The sequence below is a fragment of the Sturnus vulgaris genome, chromosome 1 (genome assembly GCF_052056855.1).
Source record: "Sturnus vulgaris isolate bStuVul1 chromosome 1, bStuVul1.hap1, whole genome shotgun sequence".
Taxonomy (NCBI): Eukaryota; Metazoa; Chordata; class Aves; order Passeriformes; family Sturnidae; genus Sturnus; species Sturnus vulgaris.
The window spans coordinates 46,892,800-46,912,716 of record NC_142243.1 but is presented as its reverse complement, the minus strand read 5'-3'; the positions used below and the strand labels follow the sequence as shown (position 1 = coordinate 46,912,716).

At 38.0% G+C, this 19,917-nt stretch overlaps 2 protein-coding genes and 1 long non-coding RNA gene across 20 annotated transcripts in view; 1 reads left to right on the top strand and 2 right to left on the bottom strand.

The window, feature by feature from the left end:
• Window positions 1-2,513, bottom strand: part of BBS9 (Bardet-Biedl syndrome 9) — a 312,895-nt gene extending 310,382 nt beyond the window's left edge. For all 9 annotated transcript variants that reach the window (XR_015804090.1, XM_088165881.1, XM_088165909.1 and 6 more), the window contains exons 1-2: window positions 2,201-2,513; window positions 1,036-1,156 (exon numbers count right to left, since the gene is read on the bottom strand). Coding sequence is in view for 8 of the 9 variants with exons in the window: in XM_088165881.1 (XP_088022007.1) it covers window positions 1,036-1,147 (112 nt within the window). In the remaining variant the exon portion in view is untranslated. The remainder of the gene's footprint in view (window positions 1-1,035; window positions 1,157-2,200) is intronic.
• Window positions 2,514-2,649: 136 nt separating this feature from the next.
• NT5C3A (5'-nucleotidase, cytosolic IIIA) overlaps window positions 2,650-19,917 on the top strand; it is a 27,557-nt gene continuing 10,289 nt past the window's right edge. The window contains exons 1-2 of one of the 9 annotated variants that reach the window (XM_088166018.1): window positions 2,687-2,989; window positions 17,604-17,710. Coding sequence is in view for 5 of the 9 variants with exons in the window: in XM_088166043.1 (XP_088022169.1) it covers window positions 2,852-2,993; window positions 17,538-17,710 (315 nt within the window). In the remaining 4 variants the exon portion in view is untranslated. Of the gene's footprint in view, window positions 2,994-17,028; window positions 17,209-17,537; window positions 17,711-19,917 lie in introns of those variants that run through there. The other 8 variants (XM_014889642.2, XM_014889639.2, XM_088166030.1 and 5 more) reach the window with 8 other exon arrangements.
• The window catches only part of LOC148225187 (uncharacterized), a 25,944-nt gene continuing 14,687 nt past the window's right edge, over window positions 8,661-19,917 (bottom strand). For both annotated transcript variants that reach the window (XR_015804146.1, XR_015804145.1), the window contains exons 2-3: window positions 10,624-16,027; window positions 8,661-9,736 (exon numbers count right to left, since the gene is read on the bottom strand). This is a non-coding gene — a long non-coding RNA (uncharacterized LOC148225187). The remainder of the gene's footprint in view (window positions 9,737-10,623; window positions 16,028-19,917) is intronic.

The window sequence follows — 19,917 nt, the reverse complement described above, 5'->3', positions numbered from 1 at the left end:
CAGCAGCTGACACATGAGCCAGCATGTGCCCAGGAGGCCAAGAAGTCCAATGGCATCCTGGCTTGTATCAGAAAGTGTGTGGTCAGAAAAGTATTACCCCTCCATAATCAGCACTGGTGAGGTTGCAACTCAAATAATGTATTCAGTTTTAGGCCCCTCACTACAAGAAAGTCATGGAGATGGTAGAGCATGGCCAGTGAAGGGCAACAAAGCCAATGGAGGGCTCAGAGGTGCACTAGGGGCTGGTGGTACTTAAAAGATGTGTAGACATGGTGCTCAAGGATATGGTTTAGTAGGGAACACAGAGTTGTTAGCTGTTGGACTCAATGTTCTTAACAGGCTTCAGAGTCTAAATGACTCTAATGAATTTCTGCTGAAAAAGGTTGTACACCAAATTAGTAACAGCTCAACTTTATTCAAATTATCCTGAAAAGGGAGAATCTTCAAATCATTAAAATAATTTTAGAAGAGTATGGCAGAAAGGAAGTCAAACTCAAGTACCTTCACCAGGCAAAAACAAAGTTCCAAGGGGAGCATGATATCATAAAGACCCCAAGAATTTATTATTTTAGAAAAGTACACATACAAAAACTCTCCCTGACAGCAAAGATCATTTCACATTATTAGTGACTACACATTGTTTTCCAGATCAAAAGGGTTGTTTATTTGTTTTTCTGAATTCTTAACTTTTTAGCTCCCACCTTCCTTTTTTCTCCCTTTTGGTTTTTACAAGTCACAATGTGTTTGCTCCTGTGACTAACTGAAAAGTCTCTATTTTAAAGATACCTAGCATTGAGGGAATAAGACAAGAGAGGTTACTAGTGAACACAAGCAAGAATTAACATATTTAGCAGCATACAAATATAAAAAGAGAGCACTGAATTTGTCTTCTTAAGGCTACAAGGACACATTAAAGATAACAGATCTAAAACTAACTAGCCAACTAGCCTGGCTAATAAGCTTTCAGCATGCATTAGTCAAAGCAAACCTACAGATGTGTGGCTTAAAAGCCAGCAATTTTAAGTCTGAATTTACCTTGTCCACTGCCACTATTATCAACATCAGCCACACACAGACAGCCTTGGTCAAATTCTTCCTTTTCTCCAAGAATGGTGGACCACCAGTCTCTAGCTTTAAACAAGGACATTCTTCCTTACTGAAAAGGAAGCAAACCATTGTTAAAGTTTATACTAATACATGCAACTGTTTATACAAAAAACTTATAAGGTTTCCTTAAGTATATTACACCTCTTGGTTTTACATTGCACTAGTGTGAGCTAAATAAATGTTAATTCCAGGTGTCTTGAGTTTCTGGCTATACAGGTAAAAAAACAACCTCAGAATCTAAATGTCATTAGTTAAATTAGTTGTGATAGACACTGCTAGCCGTATGAAGAAAATGCAACAAAATAACAGACTTTTAAAAACTGTAAAATGCTAAATGCCTTCTGTTACAAGAACAAAGTAATAAAAAGTTTTCGAAGTCACAGAATTGGGATCTCTTCTCTTACCAAGGAGTACCAGCAAGAAAAAAAAAATCTGATGCAAGTCTTCTGCAAGAGAAACTATTTTTAGACAAGTAAATGGAGACATAAACAGACGACATCAAAACTTCCACCGTTTAATCGCCTTGATGCTCCAGTGACACGACTGAAGAACTCGGTCATACAGAGCACAAATCAGCTTTTCTGCTCCCTACCTGATGTTATTTTAAGAAGGGGGGAAGGGAAGGAGCGAGGAGACTAATCCCTTTGCGGGCAGCTTGACAATAACATTATCCTAGTTCAAAACTCACAGCTCCGTGCCTATGGACCGGGACACACTCGATCCCACAGCCCGCACAGGAGGCGAGGGGCTGCCATGCACTGGCAGCTCCAGCGGGAAGACGGGATTCGGAACAAACGCAGCCTACAAGCCCGTGCCTTTCCTCTTTCTAGGAAACCAAGTCCGGCACACAAAAACACTTATTTCCCACCTTTTTCCCGTCGCTATGCCCGCAAGGCAACCTGCTGCCTCCGAGTGTGAGCACAGCAGAGCCGCCCACACACATACCCCTCACTCCCTTCCTGCCCTCCCTCACAGAGTCCCTGAGCAGCACACACAGCACCTACACAGAGCGTGGGACACGGACATACACACAGATACAGACACACATTCCCGGGGAGTCGGAAAGGGGACATGGAGCCCGGCGGGGGCTTACTTGGGCGGGAGGCGACAGCTCCCTGGCACGGCGCAGTCCGAGCCGCCCCGGAGCGGTAGCCTCGCTTCTTCACAGGACTCCTCGCTCAGGCACGGGCCGAGACGAGACACAGAGCAGCAGGGCTAAAGACGCATTCAGACCTCCGCCGCCATCTCCAGCATCCTCCTTTCCCCACCGCCGGCACCAACCGCACACCACCCCACGCCCCGCCCAGGGGAGAGCTTGGGAAATGTAGTTTGGGAAGCTGCGCCATGGGCCGTTGGGCTCTCTCACTTCGTCCTGTACTTTGGGGGAAGAGCAAAGAAGAGAAACATTTCTTTTGTATTTTAGAAGAGGAGAGGGGCAAAAAAGAAAACAAAAACCAACCCTAAGCATTGGGCGGGTTATGCTGTTTCTTTTTCAAACCCCTCACAGAAACCTCTTGCTCTCGATACGCCCAGATCCACCCTTGCGTCCGCCCTTTCCCTCCCCCTTTCCCCTGTGGCATGGTACGGCCGGCGAGGGGCCGGGACGGCGAGGCGCGTGCGGCGCCGTCGTTGCCCACCCGGCGGTCGACCAGGAAGGACTTGCCGGGATCCCGCTCCTTCGCCCGCACCGAGGGCGCAGCCGCGCTTTCCCGCAGCGGCTCCCGGCGCCCCGGAAACTGCTACCATGGACAGGACCGCCGTGGCCAAGATGGGAGCTGTGGCGAGCGCCAGCGTGTGCGCGCTGGTGGGCGGAGTGGTGCTGGCGCAGTATATCTTCACCATGAAGAAGAAGACGGGTAAGAAGACCAAGATCATCGAGATGGTACGTGGTAAGAGGCCTAGAGTCCCTCGGTCCCCGGACGCACGCCCCTGCCCTTCTCCTTGTCCTTCTTCTCCTGCGGCCGGCGGCTCCCCACGGCCACCCCCGTGGAGCCAGGCGGATATCCCGAGGGGATATCTGGAGGGGCAGAGGAGGGACCTTGAGCTCAGTTTGAAATTTCTGTAAGGACAGGTGCTGGAGGCAGGAGCAGCTGTTCCACCTCAGCGTGACCCACTAGCACGGAAAAGGTGTGTGTGGAAAGGGTCTGCGCCGTCCTGCCCTGTCCGGCCCACGTGTACCTGTAGGACACATACGTACTCGTGGGTCTTGGCGATAATTTACAACCTTGCTTGCAATTTGTTTAAAAGAAAAATGGACACGCACACACACGAGTTCAACCATCTGTTCAAACTGGGAAGCACAGTCTGTTCACGGTTACTATAAAAGGAAGATGGAGCTCGCTGTCTCTTGCTGCCCTTGTTAAACTTGTTGTTTAGAAAGTTGTTTAAATATCTGCTTATAAATAACTGAGTCGTAAAAGATCTTAGTTTGGACAAAGTGCTAATTATGTGGAAGTCCTTCAAATTTTGTCATTTGCACACCCCCGCACCAGAGAACCAAACTGAAATCGTCAAGGCACTTGATGTTCCCCTGCTGAATTTTACTGAAAGCTCTGATGAATTTTTATAATTACACGTGGAAACAGGTTTTAGTAAGAGCTACGATTCTTGTATGTAAATTGCGAGCTGCCTAAGTACCCATTTGGCCACGCATTGCCATGCTTGCCAGTGGAATTCATGCAGTGCAGTTTGTGATAACGTGGGTCCAGAGCAAAATTCTACCTTGAGTTTTTGCTAATTGTAGAAGCATCGCTTACTGTTGAGAAAGTACTGTTTCTAGTCATCAGTCATGTCATCTGACAGTTTGGGGGGGGTTGCCTTGCTCTTTAGTTTCTCCAAGCCCACTTCCAACAGCTTGTGGGAGAGCAGAAAGTTTGGATTGCCACTTTAGAGAGGTTTTAGATCTATTTCTGTGAAAAGGCTTTGGACTCTATAGTAGGATTTTACTTGAAAACTTAGAGTGGCATAACACTCGTTAACTATAAATTTTATTTATTTTTTTTAATTCTAGTACTATAATACTGGAGCTTACTTGTGAATTATGTGGACAATAAAATAACAGCATCTAAAAGCTTGATCACATGTGTGCTCAACAGGCAAATGCAATTGTTTCACTGACTCGTGTTCATACCTGATTTGAGCTGTAGTTCAGAAAGTACCTAATAAAATTGCTAAAATGTATTTATATTAACTTTCTGTACAATGTTTAAGTGGTGTTTTGGCTGGGAAGACTTGAACTTTGCCAAGATCTTACCTTTGGTAAGGGAAAAAAATAATTATGCCAAAGCTAAACCGATTTCTGGTAAGTGATTTTCTTAAGTATGTACTTCAGATAACGTTTTCAGAGCTATGTTCTTAGATACAAACCTATGATTCTAATATTTCCAAAATTCCACTTCTATGGTTAGAGTTTTTCTCAGCTTTAAATTGCAAGGGAAGAATTAAGCTTGTTGAAAGCATGTCCGATTTCTCATTTTATCAATTGGATGCAACACATTCACACTCAGAGAGTGAATATTTCATCTGATATTCAGATTAGCAGCTTCCTCAGCTAGCAAACATCCTTAGTTCTAAAGGTGCAAGTCTTCTTTCTTAAGTAGCATTTTCAGTGGACACATGTATGCAGGCTGTGCAATTTCTTTGAAATAAGTGAAATAGTGTTGTAAACTTCATACCAAGTAGTTGAGTTTGTCAAGAATGGACAAAAATGTGTACATGCGTTTTACTTGAATATTCTGCATTCTGAAGAACTTTCTTTTATCCACCAATGCAGATTTGATTCAACAATGTTTGTCATTTACAAGACACTGTATCAGTTTTATTTTATGACAAGAGAGACCTTTCTTTGAGCTGTGGAAGAGAAGATGTTGTTTTCCAGTCTGTAACTTAGTGTAATATAGGATGGGGGTAACAAACAATACTGCCTTATTGAAATGTATTTTGTTCCAGTACAAGGCTGGTCTCCTGTGTTAGATTAAGATTGTGGGATCATTCTTGTATTTTCAGCAGATTTTTTTGGTTCAAATTTTCTTTGGGGAACATTACACTTCAGTTTTATATCCACATTAGACTCAGAATTACCTTGATTGTAACTTTTATCAAAAGCACTAGGGAGCAGGCCTATTGACACCTTAGTTATGTGAATGAAATATTATTTCATTATAATTACAGCAATTTTTTCTTCTTAGTCAAAGTAAAATTAGATTAATATAAAACCCAAGTGTAAGTAAAAAAAATACAGCTGTCTTTAAGTGCTAAGAAGGGACGTAACAAATCAAATAGAATATCTATAAGACAAGTTAATATCAAGGATTATGATGCCAAGACTGTTTATTGTGAAGAAAAATGGAAAGTATTCTCAAGCACTGCAGGAAAGGGTAACCCCCTTTCCTTGCTGAATAGTGAAATCAAGTAATTCTTAAATATCTAGCTCACATTTCAGTAGATTAATTCCTTAAGCACACCAATTAACCTGGTACAGAAATCTGAGGTTAATGGAGACACCTTAAAATTACTTCATCTTATTTGATAAAAAATATTTAAATATGTAATTAAAATTTTAATATTGTCTCTTCATCTGGGGTGTGTAATTTGGAAACAGGGAGTTTCCCTTAGGCACTCATGAATGTAGACAGAGTTACTTCAACTCCACTTCTGAAGTAACAGGGGCATTAATAGTAATCGTCACGAAATTTTACTCTGTGTGGTAAGAGACAACCATCTCTCCAAGCCTTCTGTTATTATTTGCACAGCCATGTTGCCAATTCTGTGAGGCTGTATAACTGACTGTTTCCACAGTCAGGTGAAAGCAAAAGTAAGCCACAAGTTTGCTAAGTTTAATTTAAAGAGATGGTTGACAATTAATTAGATTTTCAGAGTAACTTTTTAGAAAATGTTTCCCAGCTATTTTAGAAAGAGATTAAACATCATAGTAACATTCAGTCTTTCGAATTTTTCAAGCCACAGACAAGTTTGCAATTAAATTGTGGATTCCTATACAGCAAATAGCTGTACTGACAATAGACTTTAATTTTTGATTACTCTTTACCGAGCCTTTTATCAGCTCAGCAGAAAACAGGTGTTGACAAACTAGAGTGAAAAACATTGCCTAAATCTTTCAAAAACATTCACCTGTAAGCAGTAGCCCAAATTAATTAAAATATGGAGTTAGCATAAGAAAAAACTCCTTAGAGGAGTAACAGTATTTTTTGTTGTCTGTTTCATAAACAAAGTTTAAATCTTGGGGTTTTTTTCAGCAGCTTGTTCCTGATTCTTTGGGTTTGGAGCTTTTTATTGTTTTGTTTGTTGTGTTTTGGGGTTTTTTTAGAATAAGAAATGTAATACAGCTGGTTGAAAACACAATAGCAGAATACCTTAAACTGATACTTCCTCTCTCAGGTTTGTTTTCCAGAAAACTAGGCAAATATGTAGTTATATTTGTCTATTTCTCCAATCTGCCCCTGAAGTGAGAGGTGTAATTACATGAAAAAGAGACTTTTTATGAAAGTTCAGCAACAACAAATTAAAATCAAGTTCAAAGCAGTTTCTCAGTTTACAGAAAACATTTCAACCACTCAACTGTCTCTGGACAGTGCACTTTTTATTGTGTTAAAGAAGGAAAGAAATGCATGGATTTTTGCAGTATTAGATTGTACCTGGAGGGAAATAAGGAAATTAATAAGAAGCAAGGTAATTGCTATTTATCTACTTGCCTAAGAAATAAAGGAGCAGATTCTGTCAGAGGGGTTTGGGACGAGATATATGTTTTAAATTATAATTATTTTCTTTTAACTGGCAGTCTCTGGTGATACTGTGTTCTTGTTTCACAGGGCATAAGAGCATTTGTGCTACAGATAAAGATACATCTGGCAGCAATCACGCACCATTTCTTTATTCTTGTCTTGTTGCTAGTAATTAGTTGTTATAGTAACTGGGACATTACTTTGGCAGGTTGATCTTCCAGCAGAATAAAAAGCAGACGAGTATGTAATGTGTAACATATATATTGAGGAATCCAAGTGGTTGGTATTTGCAACTGCGTCGTGTGTACTTATCCTATACAAACCTAAAGAAGAGTTTGAGTCTGAGTAAACTGGAATCACTAAAAGGGGAATGGAAGGAAGATGGACTCCCTCTCATGATGCCCTTGCAGGACATTGTCACTATCTGGATGTGCTCAAGAGCCATGCAGTGATGTGATCCATTTGGGAATAAGATAATTTGAAAAGAATGCTGCTGTGATTTATGAACCTGAGTAGTGAAAAGTGAAAGAACTGCTGAGACCTGATACCACTGCTACCTATTGATATGTGACTGAGAGCCCTTACGTTACTAGAGTATTAGAATAATTTGTACATTACTGTTAACATTTTAAAATCAAGTTAAATTTGACATGAGTACTCGAGATGCTATATAACTGTTTCTATAAACCTCGGGTTTTGTTTAGACTGTATTCCTCAGTAGAAAAATCAACTGACAGTGGTAGACACCAATTACTAAAAAAGGTTGTTTTGCCCACATCCTGTTTGCAGAGATAATCATACCATATGCCACCTAGATAATGCATGATATCAGGCTGCCTAATGTAAGCCACTGTACATCATATAAGTCACCTAACATGTGGTTTGTAAAGCAAGTTTTCACAGGGCAGGAAAAACCCTAAGGACAATGCATGTTGATACAACTTGGATACTAGTAATAGTTTTCATTCTCACTGTAAAATAATTCATTTGGAAATTTTAAAAATTTATATCCCAGGAGAATAAAAATTGACTAAATTCCATTGTTCTCTGCTCGCACTGTCAAAATAATGTACATACTAATATTTTACTTCATTTAGCATGGTAAGCCAATCCTTTCAGAAGTAGGTTTTAATTTTCTGAAATAGCTGCTGCCTGTGTTGGGTTTCTTTTAAATTTAGTAGATCTTGAAATCTACATTCTTACAAGGGATGGGTATGGGAAGATTAATTAAATCTATAATTCTGCATTAGTTTCTTTAGAACTCATTTATGCAAGTTGTAACAGTTATCAAAATCATACTGACGATCTATACCTGAAAACTGAGTTCCAAGTAGTCAGTGTAGACATGTGAGGATACAATATAGATTGTATGTATAGGCTCAGAAGAGCTTGCTTACTGCTTTCTTTTATCCTTCATATAAAGTCTTTCTCCAAGACAGAAAAGCAATCTTTCAATTACTCATTCTGCTCTGAAATATATTTACCTTTTAATAAATGCTTGGTATGTGTTAAGTCATATTTTTAAGTGATTTTTCTCCTGTTTGTGATAACTCAGGTTTTTACCAGGTGAGCTATAATGGCATCTGTTCTATTAAACTCTTTTTACAGCTTAAAACCAATAGCAAATACTGCAAGTCTTAAACATGTTCTCTCTAACTGTCAAACAATATAAGCGGTAAGAAGGGATTTTTTAGTTTTTCGTCTGAATACGCATATCATTGCAAATGTGTTCATATTATGAATTAAAGTTTCATAGCATTCCAATCATACCGTTCAGTCATGAGTTAACAAGAATTACCAGCTTTTATAAGAAGTATCTAAACTGATCAATATAAGCTTCGAAGAGACCCAGGATATGGATCCATGCATTTATAAGTAGGAGAATGCTAGCAGTGAATTCAATAACAATGTAGATGTAAAAACATCACAATTTGTGTGAATCTGGACTGGAAACTTCAAAATGCCTGAACTTTTTCAAGTTCTTTCTTTCAAAAATACAAACAAACAAAAACTCACACAAAAACCCCACCGCAGCTGCCTTTTACCTTTTATTTTCGATTGCATGAATTACATCATACATGCAAAATACATATTCTTTTCTGTGTTGCTTAGTTCCAATTTGCAGTAATAGCCTTCAAGCCATCAGCTCTTCCCTCCATATGTGCATACACAAGTGTATTTTGTGCAAGTAAACTACAGTGTACTCTTCACCTCCTACGAAGGGTGAGAGAGTTTAAGGAAAAACACTAGAATAGAAGCAGGCTGTTACCTTTTATTGCTGTGTGTTGGTGTATTTGTCAGAGAGTAATTAATTTTCACGAGGGAAGTTTGGGCTGCTCGATCTGCAGCAGACGGCTCCGAGCAGTAGGTGGCGCTGGCGCGAGCCGTGTCTGAGGCGGTGGCCGCTGCGGGGAAAGGAACCTGTCCCTTCAGGGAATGGCGGCCCACAGCCATGGCTTTTCTCGGCCACTGCCCCACTGCGCTCACACACGTCCAGCTGAACTGCTCCTGCTGCACCGGGCCCACGGCAGCAGTCACGTTTCTGCTACCTGCCAAGTGCTCAGCCCTGAAATCAGGCTAAGCACAGCTGAGAGGCAGGAACACTTCACAGATATTCTTCCTGCCTTCCCTTCCTAACCACTGTGCAGGGATACAAGGCTGGATAAGACTGGGCAAAAGAGGAATTTATATCGTCATGGAGAGTGTGTAAAATAAAAGTTAGGGCATGAAGTCTAACTGGCCTTCTTGCAGTCACAGCCCTGTGCAGCAGTTGATCTGCAGCAACTGCTTCTTCTGAGGCACAGTCTTCATATTGCTCTTATCTTGACCAGTTGCTGGATGTCAGTCTCTTTCTCCCATTCAAGTCATCAATCACCGGGGGTCAGCTGCTGTAAAACATCAGAGAACTTATGATTGCAGTAGGCAAAATTTTAGTACAATGTCTCTCGCAGATTGATGGGCAGTGTGCCATTAAATTGGAATCTCTGGCTGTTTTGTTAGTTGACTCTTTCTTAGATTATTTGTGTGGAGCTTCTGATTGTTCAAGAAAAAAAATCAGCGTCCATTAAAAGTCCACAGAATTTTTTTAATTTGGCTAATCATCAAGAGTTCTTTATATGAATGGCAAAAAAAAAGAGAAGGCATTTTTCAGTACAAGTGGGCATATGCTTAAGGTTGCAGCACACAGGTAAAAGAAGACAACATGTTTAAATACTATAAGTAACTATATTATTTTCCTTCATTAATGCCTCAAAAGAATAGACAATGTCACTTGCCTCAGAAAATAATTACTAAAATAATTTTAAATAAAATTTCTCTCAATTATAGCAATAATACCTGTTGCTAGAAGGAAATGCCGCTTTTGCTTTCATAGGTCTCAAGGGGTTTTTTTAATTAATTATTTATTTAATTTGTTATTTTATTTTAAAGGGCTGTGGCAAAGCCTAGTCTTGGACACTGAAGATTCATTAAGTGTCTGAATAGGCATTTTCAAACTTTCTGAGCTAGGTTTGCCACCAAAAAAATTCCTGTTCAAATGTGCTTGTTCTTACTTGTTTCCCACTCGCTAGCTGTCATTTCCTTCTTGCACTCTTATATAAAGATTTGTTTATCTGCTCTGCATAATGGATCACTGAAATAATCCAAGTTTATTTGTGGTTTAGGTTTTTTTACCTGGGAGTTGTTTTGCTCCACCTTAATCTGACAGAATGAATACCACTGAAATGTTCTGTTAATCTTGTTCCCTGAAAGCTTTCCCTCTTTGTCAGAAACTTACCAGTTATCAGACCAAAAAGGTGCTTTTTTCACTCAGCGGCTTTTATTGCAACACTTAATATTATCAGCTGCATCTGCCTTTGCAGTTGGTCTGCAAAAAATGGAAAAAATTGTACGTGAAACTAAAGGGTAGGAATTAGCACAAAGCAGTAGCAGTGCCCGGTACTTTAGCAGTAGTAGAGTGCAAAGAATAGTAGTGGTAATATTATTACCTATTGGTTTTGAACACTTCCAGAAGGCAACTACACAGAGATACAATACATAAGGCATCCAAGTGCATCTTTGAATGGATGCAGCAGTGAGAAACACCCATAAAACAATGAAACATGGAGTCAAAACAATCCTTCATGCCTCAAGTCATGATGCTTCTGCCTGTTACCTTTAAAAGGAGTGTTTCATTGCTGTATTTCATCTTTAGATTTAATGGATTTTTTTCAATAACTTTAAAAAAGGGTTTGTAATCAAAGAGAACCTAATAGTTAAAAGCTTCATTCATCTCAATGTGTAATTTAATTGGAATATTATATTAGCACTACATTCTTACATGTAGTGTCTGGTAATGTATTGTAGATTAAACTTTGTCCTGCTGACTTTGCTTTCAAACTGAGTCCCACAACTCCACTATTCAAGGGTCAGAGTTTATTTGATCTAGATATAGCATTCTTAGGTTGAGTGAAAAAAAATCTAAGTAGATTTTTTTTTTCTTAGAAGCAGATAAGAGAAGAAGAGAATCAGCAGCAACTCCTTCAGTCCAAGCCTTGGCCTTAATGCAAATTCCATTCTAGATAGTGTTACATGGGAACCTTCTAGGGAAACAAGCATTTGTTTAAGTTCTTTCAATGCATGCCAATGATATAGACAGGATATTTAATTATAGAAGGTATACATGCGAATGGGAAAATAGTATAGCTCATCAAAATTACATTACTATGCAAGGTGAACTTTTACATACCTAATAGCTAATTAAGAATTTATAAATGTACCACAGTATATTTAAATAGTGCCAGTTCTTAGAATTCTACACTGTTTGCGTAGGTATTTTGAAGAAAGATTATTTGTGCCAGCAGCCTCACCTGTAAGCAGTCTTTAAGAAAGCATTAGGTTCTGTATAACGTGAGAGGGAAATGGATCTTTCAGATGGCAGATTCCAACATACTACATAGCAGTATTAAAGTAAAATGAGAGTACCACTCAAATAAAAAAATTCCTAGTTGTCAAAAATGAATTTTCTGTATCTGTGTTCTGAGAAGAAGAACTGTCAAGAAAACAGAAGGATGGAGCTAAAACTTGTGATCAAACTGAAACATTATCATGAAAAGCAAATTATTCTCCTTGTCATTACATGTTACAAACAGGGAGTGATGACTTGCCTTCCATGAAAAATCTTAGCTCAAACTAGTAGAATCACAATGGTCTGTAACAGAGACACAAAGCATAGCAAAGGGGTGATTTGTCATTAATGTTTTTGCTAGAATGATTTCTCTCCTCCAGCAGCTTGTATTTCAGATAGTGTCTGTAATTTCGGATGAGCTTTTTTTCATGTTATGACGCAATACCATTTTAAGGCTGTGTAAATTCACAGTATCAACAAAAAGGAATTTCACATTTTTACTGCTTTACCTAATTGTGTGACTTGCAGTTGACTCCTTTGTTTTAAGCCTGCCTCCTCTTAATTTTAGTTGATGGCCTCTACTTCTTATACTGGAAGAGACAGTGAACAGTCTTTCCCTATTAACCGTTTCTTAGCCACCCTCTAATTTCCAGGTTAAGGAATTCTAGTGATATTCAATTATTCATCGTATGACTTTTCTCATGCCTAATTCGTATTGCCCTTCTCAGGGCATTTTCCAATTCTTGTCTATTCCCTGTAAGGTAAAGAAATCAGAATTGGTTTTGGTATTTAAGCTCTAAGTTCATAATGGATTTATAATGATTTTATCCAGAAAGCCCTGGTAAGAATAGGCATCAGTGAAACGTATGTATGAAGGCCAAGAAAAACGTTTTTATTTTCTTCTGCCGAGCAATGAAAGGGTGTCACAACCTTGAGTTTTTCTTTCAATCCTGGTGCTTTGGAAGCTATTTTTAAAATTTAAGTGTAATATGATAAACTGTATTGATCTGAACTTGCTTACATTTAGAATATTTTTATATTTCTTTTTTTTTAACAAGGACAGGAGAGAAACAAGATAAAAAAAAATCAGTTTCAATTTGACTAGGTAGGTCTAGTATTTCCAAGATACTCATTAGAAATTACTGAAGATCTTTTCATCATTTCCAGATACTCACTGATAACTAAATAATACATACCTTTTCTTTTAGCCTACCAGTTATAAAAGTTAATTCTCTCCACAGTGAGGGAATGGGAACTAAGCAGAGATGAGGTGATTCCCCTAACATACAATCAGATTTTAAAATGCCTATCCTGAGCTGTATTAATTTGCCCCAGAATGTACAGAATTGTTCTGTATGTTTTGTACCTCCTGTATTTTCTCAGATTAAATTCTTGCCCAAACTAAAAATTGACAGGATCACATGAAGTACTGGAAATGTAGGCCCTAGTTACTATTAGTCCTTCAGATTCAAAATGTCTGCTGATCAATCATCAGCAGAAATCTTTTATTTTAGAATGATTTTGTAAGCGCAAGAAACAGCTGCATAAGGGACAATGGTGCTGCAATAACTTTTGTTTTCTCATCAGAAAAATGTATTAAACATAATAAGAAGAAATGCTTAAGGATTTGTTTTAGTGTGTGGACATTTAGTTTTGTGTTTGGTACAGCTATAAATGGTCAGACTATTAGATGATCACCAGTTTTCTCATGAACTGGTAAAGAAAGCTGGATCTCTGATCAGATCGAGAAAATCTCTATTTAAAAAGTTGTTGAGTATGTCTTGTGATACCATTCAGGTTAAGACCCTCACCTTCTTCTCATGTGTCATCTCTGTATTTATCACAATTTGTTGAATTCAGTCTTTAGTATTTTCTTAGCACTTTTTCATAACAAGTCTTGTTCAAGCTCTTTCTTTTTAGAATTGCTTACACTCCTCACAAGTGATCTCTATGACAGACACATTTTCATATACAAATCTGTATTGCATCATACCAACTGTAAATATGGCTAGGATGGGTTTTACACCAAACCTGTTCTGCAAAGATAAATCGTATCCAAAATTTCTTCAGGGTAACCTAAACTTTTATGTACCCCAGCCTCATCAAACTGACCATTGATTTTTCTTTCCTTGTAATTGTCACCGATACAAAAAGTTATTCCTGGAACTATTATGCTGCTCATTAACTCAGTTCACTAGGGCATTAATAATAATCATGTTTGAGTACAGTGGGGTTGTATTGATTCCTTTCTTCTACTTGGTCTTGGTACTTGAGTACCAAGGTTCAGGTATCTTCTCTGTCTCATAAGGTTATATCAAGTAGGCTATTTTGGAAAATATGAACTAAGTGAATGTATTACAAAAGCAAAATTAGACAACAAACACAGTTCTTTAATGTTGAAAATTGATCCCTACAATAAAGCAAGGTATTGCTCAAGTAAAGTCGATCAACGTACTAAATATATGGGGATATATTCAAAAGTTGTTCAGTAGTGGTGAGGTCACTAAACAGGAATAAAAGCTAGTAAGCTCATGAAAAGACACTAGCTAATGTTTACACTCTAAATTTTGTAAGAAATACTCTAAAAAGCTATGACTTCTTTCTTGATCTTTAAAAGTTTATGTCAGTTCAGTTGAAGTATTCAATTTATTAGTTAAAGAAAAAGCACAGTGTTCTTGCTTAGGCAATATACCTGTGCTAATTCTTTCCACAAATGGATGCAACTTAGGTCACGGGTGTGGAAGGACTGGTAGAACCAGCTTTTCTTTGCTTTAGACTAAAACTTACAGTGCTTCATATTCGAGATCATCCTCTACAAACCATGTTCACCTAACACACAAGCATATAAACCTTTTCCCAGTCTTGTATAAATTATAAATTATCTAGTGTTTTCAGTGTTGTTGGGTATTTTTCTCTCTCTTTTTCTGCATAGACTATTCTGTAGTCAAGATATGGCCCTCAGCCAAAGAGAAAATGTTAAAATAGAATCCAACTGTTGAAATAACTACACCTCTTCAGTTCATGGTTCTTAAAATATATATAAGTGACCTTCCATATTTCAAGAGTAGAAATGTCACGCTGGAGTTTATTCCTCTCTCTTTAAAAAAAACCGGTGTTCGTTTTAGCTCCTCTTTTACCAGACGTTAAACACTGTAAACAAAACACTCAATAGACTCAAATCAGCAGTAATAGAATGTGGTTCATAGGAGCTGTTATAATTAAAGTCTTGTACACAAAGATTTCTTGGAGTTACAAAGACAGTCTTGTTTTGTATATAAGTTTCATGTACGGCTTTTTCATTAAAGTGAAAGTACACTGTTGATAAAGATAGATGTTTTTCTAAGAATTAGGTGTTGGCTGTATTAATGTTTACAGAAATTTTGCTCATGACATTTTCTAGGGCTTTCACTAAAACTCTCATCGTTCATTTAGAATGCTTTCCAGTTAGTCTGGTATACCAAAAAACAGTCTGTAAGTGTTGGACTTAATTTCTGTAAGTATTTTTTTTCTAATCTTAAAAAAATAATAAAATATTTTTTTAAACTACCTTTTTTTTTGTTTCCCCAGCTTTCTGAAAGGGAAATTAACTTTCTTTAAATTTTTGACAGCACCGGAGTTAATTTTCTCACTGAATCACAGCTGAAAAGTACCAGAATAGCAACAGGCCAGCTTGCTGACCCACCAAATGCCAGCCTCAGCTATGAGGTTCACAAGACTCATTTATATATCAGTACCATTGTCACCTTTGAAATACATAAAAGCTCAAAGGCAGGTTCTTTACAAACTGAATGTATCAAGTGATGTCTTACCTGAACTGCCTGATTCATCTAGCAAGCATATTTTACTTCACTGTTCATAAGATTTATTTTTTTTACATGAGAAATCTAGCAGGGACACAAGCTGCAGCTCTTTGTTGTGCAAATAATGCCTATTTATTCAAGACACTGCACTAAGCATATGTTTCCCAAACAACATTATTATAAAAACATGAATGAAAAGCATGCTGCCTATATTAAAATATTATGAAGCGTAAAATTCTCTGTATGTTACCTATTACAATGGTGTACAAATGCTGTAACAGGTAGTTTAGTGGTAGCTATGAATCCTGGCAATACCAATGCCAGGTAAGTTCAATTTACTGTATACAGTCTTTGCAGGATACAGCAGACCTTAATTTGTACATTTAAGGAGATCTTGGTCAATTCTAAGAGGATAAGTGTTGATTGAAGTTGCATGTTTTGTATTAGCTGAAGTATTCACTTCACTTGTTTTGTTGGCTCGAAACAGAGGACACCTGTGAAAACAAAAGGAGAGTGCACATGTAGGTCAGATACACTGAATCCTACATAGTAACCTACAGTTGGAATGTGGACACAAAACATGTATCTGCTGTACTATTCAGAAAGTCTATTGGGTTTTTTTTAATGTAGAAAGTACATCCTTCTTTGCAGGAAATTGTCATAACTAATTAATTTCAAGAGTCTTGCTATTGTGGGGGGGGTTTCTAGTGTTACAGGTGTTTTACATGCTACATTTGTAACCTGCCCTTGCATCAGCTTTGACGATTGCACTGGGACCATTGGTAGCCGTGTATGAATTGACCTGATGTTGGTGGTTAGTCCTGGCATCCTGAAACAGGGAATCATAAACCTGAGGTTGAGCATGAGCTGCGGGGTAGTATAGAGAAGCTTGCACTGCTGCTATAGCAATGGTCAGCTTTGCACGGCACTTAAAAGCATTTACACAACTTCAAAAAAAATGTAAAACACAATTAGACAATAGTTCCTTCCTCCCCTCACTCTAAAAAATATTTCTTTTTAATCCATCTTCTGTCACCTAGTTATGATCTTTGATCAGGCAGCATGTCTAATGACAAACTTCTAAAACTATGTGGAGTGGCCTTGTCTCTCAAAAATCCTAACAAACAAGGTTCCTTGATTTCCTGTTTCAGAATCACACAGATAATTACTGCCTAAACAAAGATTAATTAATTCATTTGCTCTTTCTACATGAATAAATGTGTGCTACCTAGTAAATATTAATGAAACCATGTCAATGAAGCTCTAAGAAATTTGTGGCACTATGCAACAGGAAATCCTAAAATACTTGGATTTTGTAAAAGGACTAAAAAGTAACAAAGTAGTAAACTTCTGCTTTCAAAAACAAGGGCCTTCCTCTGTCAGAGCTGCCCAAATTTGCCTGCTGCATCCATGAAAGCTGTTCATTCAATGAAGGTCAAAGGTTTTGTTGTTGGTGAACCAGCTGATGATCTGTAAGCCTGTCGGGCTGTATTGCTGAGCATAACAAACTGCTGTGCATTGCTGACGTGCGTCACAGGACCCTGGGGTTTTGCACGGGGATTAGTCAGGCTGTACTTGGAAACGCCCTCAACTGCACCCTATGCTGCTATATCAGTGTGTCTCAAGCAAGAGGAATTTTCTTTTGCTTCTGCAGCTGCTCCTGCAAAACCCTCTGGTAAGTGAGAGCAGCTTCTGTCAGCAGTATCAACTTTGTCTTCTTGCCTGTGTTTTTAAGCCAAGGTTATGAGCTGGGGGCTTAAAGTTGTTAATTGTGAATGTGAAAAAACCTAAAAAACTGTGTTTTTAAATTAAAATTTGATAGCATAGAATGAGCAACAGCATCAAAGGAATAAGTGTACTTAGTGGGTTTCATTGAATAGGTTAATTCAACTTAAATGTTTCTCTGCTTTTCAGTATGCATCAGACTGTTCTGAAGCGTTGGTATTTTCACAGTACATTTCACAGATGTCACTATGTACCATGCATGTTGGCTTTATACAGCAGGAATAGAAAGATCACATAATATAGCAGACCAATTCTTAAAAGGATTTGGTTGGTTTTTGTTGGCAGCCTGCATGCAAGCCCTGCATCTCTGGACTCTGCTTGCCACCTATGCTGTTGCAGTAGGACAAAATCAAGGACAGAAGAATCAGGAGTGCCCTAAGCTCAACGCACAGGTACTCGCCTTTAAAAACACAAGAGGAAACACTGTTGTTGTGTTTTCTGTGAAAGCGCTCTCTGGATTTTTGTAAGGGTTTTTTTCCAAATTAAGTATCAGAACCCAGCACATAAAGTATAAAAAGATGTAAATAAATAAAGTAAACCAGGAAAATTTATTTTTAGTGTGCATCCTATTCCATGTCTTAAAATAGTTTAGGCAGTGAACCCATGTTCAGTTACTTCATATAACCTGTGCTGGGTATCTAGTTTTACAGCATGTTATCAAGCAATTGTGAAGATACTTAGTGTTCTTTTGTTTCATTTCCATAATAACTACGTTTTAGCTAAGTAGTCCTAAAGCTATTTCTTGGCAGAACTACTAAAATAGTAATTTGGTAATTAATAGTTACTAAGGATTCCTTACCATATTTGAGCTTGCATCATCTGAATATACAATGTATTATGGTTTTGGGAATTATATATTAGTGAGTCTCTGTCCTGAACTCAGATTATGCTGGCAGACTGCCCTAAAACTAGTGAAGTTCTCCTAACTACCTGCACTTAATGGAGTGACTGATGTGATTACACTCATGTCCAGTACCCTTTGATGTTCCTGTATAAAAATAAGCCTAGTAACAACTAAGAGAAACCTCTGTTGCACTCATGGGCCAGAATTCAAATTGTCTGAATTGCAGGCAGTCTTGCTTTATACATATATGAGCATAAACATATGGAGGAAAAGATCCCCACAGTATCATTCTATGGATTTTGTTATGGCTCCCCCATTTCTTGCTACTCTAATGTTGCAGAAATTACATGGAGAAGCTTGTATGCTTTTCAGAAGTTTTTTGTTTTGTTTTCTAGAGAAGTAATAAGGGGGGGGGGAGGAAAATAACATGTAAATTAAGGAGTGTGCCCCATTTCTTTATGTTTTCACCAAACTGTTACTTTCTTCCACCAAGAACACCAAAACCAGTTTTCTGTAGCTTCTGGGTACCAAATTTCACAGCTATCACTGCTGCCAGGCCCTGCCTTTTTTGGTACATCCATAAGTTAATATATGTGATAGCTAGTCTAAGACCTTGAAATTGGAAATCTGCAGTTCCCAAAATAAAGGTCATTTAGTCTTGGTTTATACTCTCTTACCTGGAGGCTGTCACCATAGATTAGAATAAAATTTACAAATAATTTGCCCCTATCCAATTTATGACTTTGATTTCCATTTACCTTGCTCAGAAATAACATGGATAGTTCTCTCTCACTGCCATCCACCCTTGTGTGTTCTCTCTATCAAAAGATAACAGGTTTGAAACCTAGTCTAGGTTTGAAACCTAGGCAGGTTTACCAAAAAAGTAGGAAAATAGAAATTGTGTTATACTTGAAATTCACATACTGTCAATAGCATTATAGCAACATCTGTATTTAGATCTTATTTATTGCCCTATCCATTTTATGACATTAAGATAATCTGAAATTTAGTGGAATATTTTTAATACACTTGCAAGTGTGAGAACAGTTCTTACTGTGATTCAGAATTACTGGCATCTAACAAAGTACTCTGTCAATCATTGAGATTTATAGAAAAGTTATCTTAAAATTTTGTCTACCCATAATCCAGGGTGTTTTCTTAGCAATGATTTGGGTTTGGGGAGGCTTCCATACTAGATGAGTCTTTATAAAATAAGGAAACTTGGTATCTGCCAAGTAGTATAGGCTTACAGGATATCAGTATAAAAATACTCTGCACCGGTTTTTTACATCCTTTGTCAAAGAAGTATTGCTTAGCAGACTTATGATGACAACCTCCTACAGTTTAAGTTATTACTAGTAATATTTCAGGCTCTGTGTTTAGAGTTGATTGTGAAATGAGCCATATCTCTATGTATTTAAGATAGCAAGTAATTCATCAACTCATCCTTCCCTATTTAAAATTACTGGGAGTGAAAACAAAAGATCACTCAGTTGTCTTTTATATGGAGTTTTTTATCTGACATTTTTTAATTTTTGTGTTAATCATTGGGACTTGTTTACTGAGTAGGGGGAGGAAAGCAACTGCTCTACCTCCAACACTCAGTGGATTGAAAAATTCAGTATAATACTAGCTCCAGAACATGACATTACTCCTTGTGGAGTAATCAGCTATTAATTTCCTGGGATACCTAATTGGAAATGCCTACAATGGCAGCTGTAAATTCACTTAGATCGCTAAAATGAATGACCGACC